Here is a 14614-nt window from a genome sequence, read left to right on the forward strand (position 1 = left end):
TCAGAATTACAGATTCTAGAAATAAAGACAAATAATGGCTTGAAGGGCATGATAGTTTATTTTAAAAAATTGTACCACACTGATCATGTTGACCAGCATACACATGATAATGGCTTTTCTCTTGGGTATCAACATTGCAGTATTTTTGTATACTGAAATGTTTCAAAGGACCAAGAACGTTAAGAGAATAAAGATCTTAAATGAAAATGGACACTAATAACTCTGGTGCTCTAACCCACAGAATTAATTTAAACCCCTTATGAATCAGCGACATAATGTTATCTAGTTATGAAGAACAAAAGTTCTCTTAGAAGTAGACAGCATGGACTTATACTTTTTTTGTACTTTAATCTTTAGTTTTTATTAATCTATGTCCACCCTGGCTAAAGCACAATCATACAACGATACCTCAGATAATTTCCATGCTATCATTGCACAAGTTTAGTTTTTTTTTTTTTTACTAAAAAAAAAAAAAAAAAAAAAAAAAAAAATCAATCCATCATCAAAATAAAGAGGCAAATAAATGTGACTTTCAAATCATTTGAAAAGCATAGTGCTTTTTTGTCCAATACAGATTCAAATGCTATAAATTTCAAACTTCTGCAATAAAATTAATTTATATATATCTATTTATATATGGGTTTTGTTTATAAGAACTGTATTTTTCAATCAATAAGAGAAAGTTACTCTTTAGAGAACAACATATTTGGTGGCATTTCCAAGTATCTGTAATAGACAAAGCCACAAAACGTTAATTCTGGCTCTAAGTATTATAAGGTACAAAATTTTGACCAGAGACCAAAATTATATAATCTGATATTAAAAATCCAACCCATATGAGACTGTTTTTGAGAGAGTAAATGTGCTGTTGAGTAACTATTCCAATAACCTTTTCTTCTTATGCCTTTCTGCAAACCAACCTTTTTTTTTTTTTTAAATCATTGTGACTCACCACTATTTCATACTGATCTCTTTACTTCCATGTTACCATTTCAGTACCGGGATTTCTGAGGCAGCATTAAGTTTGATTTCATAAAACAGTAGACACGTTAACCTTTCAGTGACAGTTTAAATCTGTAAACTCAAGAATCACATTATTTAGCTCAGCAACTATAAAAACATTTGAGGTTTTGGCATTTCAAGCCAGAATCTCTTTGTGCTTTTTAAATTAAGCTGCTTTTGAATGTTTTTGGTATTTATCAGCCATCTGTATTTCCCTTATAATAAAATACATTTAAAATAGTTTTTAAGGTTAAATGTCGGGGAGTAGGGCTTTAATCAATACTTTCTTTGTTTCAGCACAGTTTAAATCAGTAATTTTTTTCCTTCAGTATTGGAATAGTAGAAATTATTCTGGTCCCTCCTTAGATCAACCAACACCACTTTTATCACGTATAACACTGAAATTTACAGACATCCCTGAAAAGTTTTTGATTAAGTAAACGAGTGAATCACAGTGGAGTCTCAATCAGTTAACAGTGTAGATCCATTTATAAACAAACAAATAAACAAATAAAAAAACTGAATATTAAAAGAAAACCTTCAAGCTAAAAAAAAAAAAAAAGAAGAAGAAAAAACAAGAAAACCCTCCCAGGAACTGAAACCAAGTGTGTGTTGTCACTGATTCTGTACTTGTCTCCCCTGATTGATCAGACTCCTCTTTCTCCATATTATAAGACGTGTTTGCTAAAATCCTCACGCCCAGTTTTCAGGACACTTGCGTGAAGAGGCTATGCTACCGTAACATCTAAGAGAATATAGTGCACCATCTCTTCCCTAATAGACTTCGTATCCAGAGATGAGCATCGAGTCTCACTCTGCTGCGTTCACCAGCATGTTTCAGGAGATAATACTTGCTGTGCAGACTGATGACAGCTGATCCTCCCACTCCACCCCCACCCCTGCCAATATGAGGTTATAACCAGTTTATCATCATGTACACTGGCTTTTTACTCTTTCAATCAGAAAAGTTGTGGCTTCCTTGGGGGGCGGGACGCAAAATGAAAAACCAAGAGTCTAAAGGCACAAAGTCGCATAGCTGCTCTAGTTGGAATTTGTAAACAGAGAACAGGTTGAATTTAGGTAATCCCAATCTGAGAGTGAAAAGGCATCCACAGCAGGCTTTATCCAGCCAGCTTCTTTGAGACCCTTCATGGGTTTTGAGGTCTACAAAGTATGCACTAAAATACCCATACTTCAAAAAGCAATAAGGCAAATAGTATAATCATTATTCCAAAAGTTACAATGGTAGTGTAGGCATACATAGTATAATTTAGTTACAATGTGTGGTACTGTTTCTATGATATAGCCATATTAATGGTTTCTCTCCTACATAATTATATATTCAGCTGGCTTTCAGTTGAACACAAAACCATCCTTGTACCACCACTGATAGTTGGCAATAGCTCTTTGACAGCAGTTTTTATTCTGCTGTAGAAATTATTCTTGAACTGAAAAAAGTTCACAATCCAATGTCCAGTCATTAAACACTATCATATTTGTGAAGAGCTTCTTCCAACTTCTGGGTCACTTTTTGGAAAAATATTATTTGTTGTTGTAAGAAATGCTGCATCTGTGATTTAAAGTCTCTTACTCGAATTTGATGGAAGTGGTGAATTTCAGCCAAAGTGGCAAAAGAAATAGTGTTACAGCGATCCTGAATGCCATCAGCCTTTTGGACCTCCATCTTCCCTTCTTCCACGTGTCGCCTACTCTCCTTTACTTTGGTAAGAGCTCCTGTGATTAAAAATAACAATAATTGGTTAATTAAAATATATGTACACATATCCCAATGATACAACTACATGTTACACAGAATCTTACGTGTTGTAAATACTTACCTAAAGTCCTTTAGAATTTAAAAGTAGTGACTATAATTAATCATTTTAAAAAGAAAGGAATCTGATAATGCTTTTGAACATTATCATTGCTATAGTTTCACTTCATCGAAAACTAGCATTTGCCATATTAATCAGGTACCTTTAGTAGTTCTTGAGAGATACTATACTTGGCAAATAATAAAGTATATGGAATTGCCCTTAAAAAAGACAAACCAAGAAACTCTGCAGTTTTCATTTACTTAAATGGTGTGGTACCTTTATGTCCATTCATTTCACGAGAATTATGTTATAAAAATGATACCCCACAGAGGATGCAAACCCGCTTCCTCAGAAAGTCTCACTAAAGCATTACTGTATCAGACTTCAGGACCAGTCTCTGAAATGTGTTCACACCCTACTGGGCTGATTTTGTAATTCATATTACAGTCATGGAGGTGCTTGGCAATGTTACCAGTGTATAGTTAAAGGTCACTCACACTGGAGCTGGCAAGGCCATGCCGCCTTGGTTACAGAGAGTACATGTGTAGCTGAAGTGCCTGATGTAGGAGGTGAATTGTCACGAATGCCTCATCCTGACTACTTCTATCTGGAGACCCATAACTGGAGAATCAGGGACTTGAACAATTAGAATTCATTACTTTTTCTTTAGGGACCATAGGCATCAGTGAGTTTTCAGTCTGCCCTAATGATGATGCAAGAATGATGCCTAGAGGTACCATAGCTTCTTGTCAAGAAAGGGTATGCTCGGGTGAGGACAAGGAAATCAATCACTTTGATAGGTGCCATGTAAGAGTGGATTCTCTCCTGGAAGCATAGCCATGCAAAGACACAAAAGGCTGGGGATATTTAGTGGTAGGAAATACAGGATATTCATGGGTTCTTGGGAATGAGAAATTGTTAAAAGTCCAAAGCACCTGAATACAGCCAGTTTAAGAATTCAGATTTCCCTATGGAAATCAGTATGAACAATCCTCCAAAAACTAGAAATGGAACCACCATATGACCCAGTGATACCACTCCTTGGTATTTATTCTAAAGAATTAAAATCATCATATTATAGCAATACATGCATACCCATGTTTACAGCAACACAATTTTCAATACCCAGCCTAGGTGTCTATCAACAGACGAATGAATAAAGAAAATATGAGATATATATGGAATTTTATTCAGTTAAATAAAAGTGAGATTATGTCATTTGCTGGAAAATGGATGGAACTTGAGAAATGTTAAGTAAAACAAGTCAAGCTCAGAAGGTCAAAGGTCACATGTTTTCTCTTATAAGTGGAAGTTAGAGAGGGAAAAAGGAAAAGAAAGATGTAGGGTGGGGAATATCTCACAAAAACCAAAGGGAGATCATTAGAATAGAGGAAAGGGTCCAGGGGGAAGAAGGAGAGAAGGGAAAGGGAAAATACTGGGGAATGATACTGGCCAAATTACCTTGATACATTGTGTAAGAATATTTAACAACAAATGCCACCATTATGTACAACTATAATGCACTAACAAAAAAAAAAAATGGGAAAAAGAATATGTAAAAGCACTCTTAGTCAAAAAAAAAAGAGTTTAGAAATTTTAAGTTGGGGAGGGAAATGAATTCAGATTTCCCAACTGCAGCCAGCACTGAAAGAGAAGAGAGAAACTACGAGCCTGGTGGTCTGAGAACTTGGCACTCCTAAGGGGAAAGAAAGACAGCCTTAGTTTAAGAGGTCAGAAGCTGACAGTGTTCAGTTCTAACCATGAAGACACCCACAAGGAAAGTTACCTAATTTGTAAATTTCCTCAAATCTCCTACAAAATAATACAGAATAAACTGGTACTAAATAAAATTCTTAAAGGTAAAAGAGTGTGCTTTTTCACACTTCAAAGAGCTGAGAAATGAAAAGCTACCAACAACAAATATATGTACGTGCATACCCACACATTTATTTTCATTCATTAATTCTAAATAAGATCTAAATGAGCAAAGCCCTGGAGCAGGAATGACATGCTGACATGCCGGCAAGGCAGGGGCACAGCTGCTTCCAAACACCACTTCCACCTCACCCAGTGGAAATGAGTGAGCTCTGCTGAATGGAGAGGACCAATTCAAGTCAACATGGCCTCAGGAAGATCCCTGCTCTAAAAATTAAGAAGCCACCACCCTGAAAGTACAGTGCTTTCAACATTTCTTTTTCGGCTGATAGTATCGATAAAGCACTAAAATTTGCCTGTTGTATATAAAAACAGAGGAAGGCCTCTCCACACCAAAAGAAAAAAAATGTCTTAACACATTATCTTTGATAGGTTTGTACAGGTTTCATATTTTTATATACAGAAATTAAAGTTGAAAAGACCAGGAAAGTTACAATTAAAAAAAAGTCAAGGGGAAAATCTTTTTTAAAAAGTCAGCTGAGAATATGAAATCATGAAACATGTGTTCTAAAATGGCTTAAAAGAGAGAGAGAAGAAAATTAAAAAAGAAGTGTCTCAGGTGATCTGACTGTGGCTTTTTACCAGAGTCTGGCCATGGGAAGCTCTGAAACCTGGCCAGAGTTGTGTGAACTGTGACAGAGCTGCAGCTTGTCAAACTCCAAATTAGATCACCATATTTTTAGAAACAACTTCTATTATATTAAATTGCAGGTATGCATCTACAACCACCAATTTAGAGACGAACAACACATCATATCAGCATATCTTTTCAAAACCCGTGGATATAAGTATTAGAGTATCTGTTAGGCCCAAGGACCTTCTGGTATTTAAAAATGTTAAGCTTTTGAAGAGTGCATACAAAAGAAGCCAAGGAAAAAGACTTGTTTTTCTTCCAAGTACAGATCAGTTGGTAAATAACTCAATGCTGCTATTTTTTTTTTTTTTAAAGAGAGAGAGAGAATTTTTTTTTAATATTTATTTTTTAGTTCTTGGCGTACACAACATCTTTGTTGGTATGTGGTGCTGAGGATTGAACCCGGGCCGCACGCATGCCAGGCGAGCGTGCTACCGCTTGAGCCACATCCCCAACCCTCAATGCTGCTATTTTTAAAGCCCCCAAAAGGTTGGGCTCTGAGGCAAGAGTTTTAATTAATTTAAGGAACATTTTTGGAAGGCCTGACATGAATAGCACACATTGACAGGACAGGGAGAATCAAACATGTATAACCAGTTCCCATCCTCCAAATCTCACAAAGAAGCGACATGGCAAGGCACTCAGCAAAAGCTTACTACCTGGACACAAAGTAGAACAGGACAACAGTGATGAAATTTCACATGGGAGTTGGATGTGGCTTTCCCCAAGATAACATGTGAACTGTGTCACAATAGAAAACACTCAGAGGCACATCTACCTACCATGCCCTGTGCTGAGGATGGCAAAGAGGCACAGGGAATAAGAATGCACAGACAGTAAATGGCAGCTCACCAAAATAATCTTAATATATGCTAGGCACTTTCCAGACTGTCTCCGACTCTCACTGCAGCTTGCAACAGACAGTGCTCCTATTTGTACCAGGGAATTGAGGCAGTTACTCAGCATTTGGAGCCTGAAAGTCACCCAGGAAACCCAGTAAGAGGCCAAGATGGGATCTGAATCATAACTGACTTCAAAACAAACACTACAAATATGCAGAGAAGAAACTCACAACTGAAGAGGCAAGAAAGCAAGGTCAGTCTAGGAGGGAGCATGGTGAAAACTAATGTACCTGGGAGTCAGCAGCTTCTTCTCCTCCTGGTCCCAGCCTCCCCCTGGCACAGCTGTATCCTTTCTCACCTTCCTTAAAATAGCCCCAGCTTTTGTTTTAACATAATTCAGAAAATACTGTGAGTGTAGAAAATGTTTAAATTTGAAAATTTCCCTCTGGAATTCTAACTTCATTCAATTCACTAATTGCACCTGTAAAGTTCCTTAACATGTCTAAGACACATGTTTTCCCTACCTTTGTAACAACTCAGTTAGGGGGCCACAAGACAAAATACTGAACAAGAAGCACATACTTATTTTGAAAGTCTAAACCCAAACTTAGACTAGAGAGAGGAGTTCCTTCTCTTTTCCTTTTCTTTTTTTTTCCTCTTTCATTCTCTCTTCCCTCTTTTCCTCCCTCTCTCCCCTCTATCTACTTAGATCCTATTGGAGGATGACAAAAATTCTGAACTACCACCACAATTATTATATGTCATTCTTTTAGGGATTTGGGCTTTGTCTCTATTTTGGTACAGATGAACATCCAGTAAAAAATTATTTTGCAAATTTGGAAGGCCAATCAAACCATTTGGAAGAGTAAGTGCTCAAAAGTCAATTCCATTTCAAATTTCCGTCGGACCCATTTAATGCAATTCAAATCCACTAGCTTGATGTGTTCAGACTGCAGGAGCAGTGAGACAAGGAGGAGGAGATCTGTGTGTAAAAGTATAGGTATCATTTCTGTTTACGGGGCTCAAATTATTTTCTGAGGTGACCAGGCAAAAGGAATGAACAACTATATAACATAGTATATGAAGGTATTAAACAGCACACTATAAATGTACAAACTCATAGAATAGGGGGAGCTGCAAATAATCAAGGACAATATCTCTCCACAAAACTGTACCCATGATTTAGAACAAATTTTTAATGAAGAAAAAATAAACTCCTTTAACTGAAATATAGTCTGACTTATCTTCTCCTAGATCCAACCTCAAAAGATAATTATCTATAAAACAACCTGACAGAAATGTACTAAAAAAATAAATTAAAATAAAAACCACAATCATTTTAGAACACATCTTGACCAAGAGACAGAAGCCTGGCTCCTTCTATAAGAAAAGAACAACTGGCTACAAACATTCAAATGGAATCAAAACTCCAAAGGCCTTCAACATTCTAAACAAAATAAAGTTCATCTTTTATAAAATACTCTGCAAAGTTTTAAAAAATATTTCTTTTCACAAGAGACTCATTTAAAAAAATTCATTTCACAATCTCCTGACTCATTTTTCTTAAACATTCTAACAAAATAGTAAGGGTTAGCCTTTCTATGAAAAAAACAAGCTAGTTGTTATGGAAGCTAATTTACCAGTTTACTGACTAAGAATTAACAGAAATCAGTGTGGCAACTTTTAAACCACCAACCCCCACATATGGACAAATGGCAAGGGCACTTGAACACCTGGGGATGACACACAGAACTGCTTTGTGGATTCCCAGGAAGCTTCCTTTAGCTCCACCTCTATTACCCCCTGAGCTCAGAGGCTCTGAGTTCACACCAGAGCAAAGCAGAAACGTTTTTCTAGTAGAGGTGATAGTGCAAGCATCAGTGAGAAGTGAAATACTATTATTAGAGGATTTTTTTTGTGTGTGTGTGTGTGTGTGTGTGTGTGTGTGTGTGTATGCTGGGGATTGAACCCAGGGCCTTGTGCATGTAAGGCAAGCACTCTACCAACTGAGCTATATCCCCAGCCCTTATTTGGGATTTTGTTTTATATACCTGTGTTTTCACAGTTGATCTGACATTTCTCAAGCTAGAAATTATCGTACATATTTCTATGCTTCACATCTTTCATATTTAACATTTCAAATATAACAAGAAAGGCAGAGGTTGCAAAGTTTTCAGTCAGCTCTAGCATTTAAGGAGTGGGAGGTAGGAGAAGAAAACTATTGGGGCAGAGTTAGATCATTATAGGCTTGCTACTTCTAGGATAGCTTTTAAAATTCAAGTAATTTGTAGTGGCTTAAGAAACAACTGCAGAGGTACAATCCAACCAGCTGCAGGGCTGTAACAGACATTACAGCATCTTTGAAACATTTTCTCAGCTGTACCGCATTTTTTACCAAATCCAAGAGGAGGGTAGAATAAAAGCTAAAAATGTTGCCTAAGGAAAGGAACCACACATTTTTTTTTTTTTAAATTATGGAATCAATAACAAAAAAACAGGCAAAGATTTCAAAAGCTCTATTTCTTAAGTGGCTAATTTAAGAGAAACTGGCCCCCTGCCAGCCCCACTACCAAACATTATGCAGTTTTCAAAAACCAAAAAGGTAAAGGAAAAAATAGGGGAAGAAATGATACAATGAAGCTTAAGGTCAAAAGAAGCACGGTTAAAATGCTTGACCTTAGGTTTCATTGTATCATGAATAATAATAATTTTAAAAAATCAAATAAAGGGCTGGGATTGTGGCTCAGTGGTAGAGTGCTTGCCTCAAATGTGTGAGGCACTGGGTTCAATCATCAGCACCACATAAAAATAAGTAAATAAATAAAAGTGGGCTGGGGTTGTGGCTCAGCAGTAGAGTGCTCACCTAGCACGTGCAAGGCACGGGGTTCAATCCTCAGCACCACATAAAAATAAACAAATAAAATAAAGGTATTGTTCCAACTACAACTAAAAAAAAAATTTAAAAATAAATAAATGAAAGTATTGTGTCCATCTACAACAAGAAAATATTTTTTAAAAAATCAAATAAATCTCATGGTTAGGTGAACAATTTAATCTCCAGTTAAAATGGCAATCATCAAGAATATAAATAATAAATGCTTGTGAGGATGTGGGGGAAACGGTATACTCATATATTATTTGTTATACTATAGATGAGTACAACCACTTTGGAAAGCAGAACAGAGATCCCTCAAAAGACTAGAAATGGAACCACCCTATAACCCAGCTGTCCCACTCCCCAGTATTTATCCCAAAGAACTAAAATCAGCATACTACAGTGATATATGCATACCACTTACGATAGCCAAGTTATGGGACCAGTCCAGATGCCCAAAGACAGATGAATGGATAAGAAAATGTAATATAAATACACAACGGAGTTTTACTCAGCCCCAAAGAAGAATGAAATTATGTCTTTTGCTGGTAAATGGATGGAATTAGAGAACATCATGCTAAGTGAAATATAAGCTAAACTCAAGACAGTCAAGGGCTGAATGTTTTCTCTCATTGCAAAAGCTAGAGAGTAAAAGGGATAAGAAAAGGGATGGGGGTAATCTTATGAAAATAGAAGGGAGACAAAATCAAGAAAGGGAAAAGGGGAAGAAATGGAAAAGTACTGGAGAACAAAATTTACCAGATTATGCTATGTCCATGTACAAATGCACCACATGAATCCTGCTTAGACATCATGATAATGCACTAATTAAAATAACAGTAATAATGATAGAAGGGGGAGAGGGGGATCAGGGGGAGGGTGGACAGGAGGAAAAGGGAAGGAGATTGAGCCATTATGTTACGTGCACGTAGGAACATGGCATAATGAATCCCACTATTATGTACAAATATAAGGAACCAATAATAAAATACTAAATGGGGTGATCAGAGGAAAAACATTTTATAATGGAACATAGTATATAGTTGTGATGCTATATCCTGGGCTAACAGACTTTCCTTGGCTACATCTGGAACACAGGCACGTAAAAATTTTATTATGAAACAGAAAGGACTGACAACACCGAGCAGTGTGAATATGTACTTTTAAAAAATACACAGGGACATTCCTGGTTCAGAAGCAACTACTAGTTCAGAGGTAACACATGAAGTAGTGCAGTCTCCCCAAGATACACAACTGGAATTAAATTCTTGAAATGTACACAGAGCACACAAGAAAGTATTACTGAAAGTAATGGAAGTGAGGCAATGTACTTCACAACATCCTGACCAGGCAGAAGTACTGCAGGCTGCTTGGCCTTGAGCACATTCCAACTGTCCCTTCCCCAAGGAGCTCAGCAAAGAAGGCAAAAGGGACAAAGAAAATGCCCCTCATACAGTGGAGGGTGCTATTTCAGATGAGCATTCAATTTAATTATTAAATTAGTTTGGCAAATTATTAGGATTTCTTCAAGGGGCAGAAAGTTCACTCAGGAATAACCCTGAAGCCTCATTCCTAAAGGAGAAGAAGGAGCCCCAAGGTCCTTCAGATCACTCCAGGCTCAGGGAAGGCCAGCCACAGCTGATGCATAGTTGAGACTGGCAGAGCTGGTGCCAGATTGATTTCAGCTAAAAGGGCCTCAGGAAAAAATTTTGATATAATTCAATCTAACAAACTGGAAGCAGAGTCACCTGTCCAAAGTCCCACTGCCAATTCCTGGCAAAGAAGCCAGGATTCCTACCCGCCTGCCAGCCCTGCCCTTCCCACTGTCCATTCCTTGCAGGGTGTCACTTTTAAGAGATCATCTGTCCAGCCTGTGATCACAGACTGAGAGGAAGTGTGAATGAGACTTGAGATGGAGATTAACCCTGCTACATTGCTGCAAAAGGCCTTTCCTTTTCACATTTTGAGAGTGAAAAGGAAAACAAATGTTTTTATCTTGCTATAGGACCTGTTACTAACAAAACTTCCCAGACTTTGATGCAGACTCTGTTCATGCAAAATTCCTAACAGTTCATTTTCATACTTATCACAATTGCCCAGGCTCAAAGAAAGGCACTTTGTCCCATTTCTTTATTCAGCTACATAGAAATCTATAGTCCTAAATACACTTCCACTCATCTCCTACTTCTTTCCTTTATATCTTAGCAGTGTAAACCACCTTGCATAGTTTTAAAATATGTTCAGGGTCAAAGAGCAAAGCAAGAAATAACTATTAATACAATATGTACTGAATTTTAGGTTATATTATTCATGTTTTCAATGAATGTAGAACAAAATAATCATGTGACAATGTTCATTACCTTAAAAGTCTCAAACTAAAACCAACAGCAATCCTCATTTTAGAAATTAATTATGATCAAGGAACCCAGCATCATTTGCAAAAGCATCACAATATTTGCACAGCATGCCATTACACTATTTTCATAAGTAAAAGCTAATGTTTAAGAAGCACTGCAATGTTGCTGTCTTTTTTTTTTCTAAAATGAGAGTAGGATAGCTCTGGTGTCATCTAGCCCCTTCGCATATATTAAAAACCCACTGCAAGTTTAACTAAACAAACAAGCACACTAGCAAATGCCTCTGCATTTCACTGAACTGTGCTGTTCCATGTTCCTCTCCTTCTGGTTTGCAGAAAGGAACGACTTTCCTGGAAACTTCTGACCTAGGAAAATTGGGGGGGGGGGATCCTCATACACTGTTCTGTCTCAGGAATTTTAACCAAGGCCAGCCCCACTCTCCCTTAAAGAAGTTGCCTGGTCCCTTGCATTTTCCCCTCTTCGTGCCTGGCAAGCTTCTCTACTCCATGCACTCAACCCCAGGGTCCCCTTGTGCACCTCAACTTTGTGTTCCTTTTCTCACCCAAATTTCTTTTCAGTATGTTTTGTCCCTCCTAAAACCACTTAAACAAAAGGCCCAGTCACTAAGCAACAGGGATCCAAAGGCTGTTGCTTTTTTTCCCCTTAAAAAGAAAGCAAGCAAGCACCTTCTTTAATTTTTAAATCTTGAATGTACCGAAAACATTAAGTAGATTTTCAGTCTTCCTATGACCTTCCCCCAGGAAACTGAAGCCATGGTGTGAAGGACAGAACAAGAGATAGGCTGAAGGGCATGGGGACAGCAGAGTGGAAGACTGGACTCAGCCTGTTTTTCTTCATTCCTGTGAACATGTAAAATGTTGAAGAAAATGCTAATTTGGTCAATGTGACCTATTTTATTTTTAGGGCTCCTCACTGGTATCCACACTGACCTGAGGTCCCTGCTAACTTAACTTTTTCCTGTCCCCTTTCCTTCCTTCCTCTCTTTTGGTTCCACTCATTTGTTGATTACCTTTTTCTCTCTATTTTCCAGTATTTATTTTGTGATAATCTTTTGAGTAAAATATCTCAAAAAGAAGTGGGGGAGGGGCGTGTGGAATGCCCACCAAACACACAGAGATGGGTAGCAATGTGCCAGGAAGTAGTCCCAGAGGAGCACCTGCTCTGTGCAAACCTGACTGCACTCTCATTTTCTATTCTTCAATCCCAAAAGGAATGCACTCATCACCCCTATTTTCAGGGGTGCAGAGTAAAGTTAGGGATTTTTATTAATAACATTAAATAATGTTACTAATGGTGGCTGGCTGCATGTGACCCTGATCTGCTCAGGCAGTTCCCGTGAATCTGGCCTGCTGGGGCTACCTCATTCAAGTTGATCTTAAACCCCACAAGGGAGCCTCAACACACAGAGCATGCCAAATCCCCTTGGAAGCCTACATCTCAGGTGACCCACAAACTACCTCTAGGCCCTTGAAATTCAATTCCTGAATAAAATTATACCAAATGGGCTCCAAGTATGAACCATGCTAATAAGCCCTAAAGGATGCAAATATTAATGCTGAGTTCCAGCCAGTGAAAGCAATTTTTGAAGGGACTAAAAGTCACTAATGTCAAGAACTATCAAAATTCAAAGATAAATTAATTTAAACTTCACCTTCAACTTACAAATGTAATAAACAACAAATAACTTTAGAGCCATTTTATTTACTTTTTTTTTTTTTTTTTTTTTTTTGGCAGTGTTAGGGATCAAACTCAGGGCCTTGTGTATGCCAGGCAAATACTTTATCACTGGAGCTACACCCCTAGACCCAAGAGCCATTTTAAAATGGAGGGAAGAAGGTATATATACATAGGTCAAGGAGTATTACATTTCAGAAAAATTAACCTGGTTGCTTATTAATAAAAAATTTTAATCATTTAAAGAATTCAGGTCTTTAAACTTGGTTTGATGCTTATCTAAGTAGTCTGTGCTATGTAAAAGCCTTGCTACCAGCAGCTCTGGAAGCTGAGATAGGAGGATTACAAGTTCAAAGCCAACCTCAGCAACTTAGTGAGGCCCTAAGCAATTGAGAAAGACCCTGTCTCAAATAAAAAATAAAAATGGCTGGGGATGTGGTTCAGTGGTTAGGAGCCCTTGGATTTAATTCCTAGTACAAAAAACAAACAAACAAACAAACAAACAGAAGAAACAGTGGGGGGACAGCTGGGGCTAGGGCTTAGCAGTAGCACACTTGCCTGGCATGTGTGAGGCACTGAGTTCTATTTTCAGCACCGCATATAAATAAATAAAATAAAGATCTATCAACAACTAAACAAGTATTTAAAAAAAACAGAGGGGAAGAAGACTTGCTAGATCCTAAATAAGTAGCTCTTTGAGCTTCATTTATCACCTAATGTCTAACTAAGGGCAGAATGACATTCAGTATGAATGAAAACATTAACTTGAGTGTAAATGTCTTAAAAGATGTTACTCACTGTGCATGTATATTCACACAGTTCATCTTTTTTCAAAAATGAAGAATGAAATCACATGATTAGATCTCTTATAGCTTTCTTTTTGGTAAAATAAGCTGTTCATTGCTGGAAATTGTTTTATGTATAAAAAGATTACTGCGTTTCAACTTACAATAAATATTAAATAAGTAGCTGGGGGTATATATAGTTCACTGATAAAGCTTGTGCCCTCTATGCAGAAGGTCCTAGGTTTACTCCTCTCCCTGGCATCGTCCTCAAATTAAAGAGTACTTGGATAAAATAGTGAAAATGTTGATTTGCTTATGAAGATCATGTATGAAGATTTTAAAATCTGAGAATAGGAACAGTTTCTTTTCTTAAATAATACACATGGAATCTTACTAAAGCAGCATTAGATATGCATTCAAGCTGCTAGTACTTTGGGTTTAGTAGATCCTTCACATTCAACAATGTAATTGTATCAAAAAGAAGAATAAACTTTCGAAAATACTTTTAATTAGAGGTAAAACCTTTATTTCTTTTGTTCTAGGAAGATAAAGGGAAGCCCAGACTAAAATAAAATTAAATAGAAACTGCTAAATAGAGAAGCTCCTCCACGTTGGGCCAGGAAGTGTGTGAAGTGGCACCAGCTCTTGACAAAGGCCACCAGGGGAGTCTTG

General features: G+C 37.3%; 1 protein-coding gene across 1 annotated transcript in view; it reads right to left on the reverse strand.

Annotated features, from left to right (window-relative positions):
- Positions 1–467: 467 nt before the first annotated feature.
- The window catches only part of Snx18 (sorting nexin 18), a 28661-nt gene continuing 14514 nt past the window's right edge, over positions 468–14614 (reverse strand). The window contains exon 2 of the mRNA XM_076856142.2: positions 468–2736. Within this exon, the coding sequence (XP_076712257.1) occupies positions 2483–2736 (254 nt within the window). The 3' untranslated portion in view covers positions 468–2482. The remainder of the gene's footprint in view (positions 2737–14614) is intronic.

The sequence above is a fragment of the Callospermophilus lateralis genome, chromosome 5 (assembly GCF_048772815.1).
Source record: "Callospermophilus lateralis isolate mCalLat2 chromosome 5, mCalLat2.hap1, whole genome shotgun sequence".
Classification (NCBI taxonomy): Eukaryota; Metazoa; Chordata; class Mammalia; order Rodentia; family Sciuridae; genus Callospermophilus; species Callospermophilus lateralis.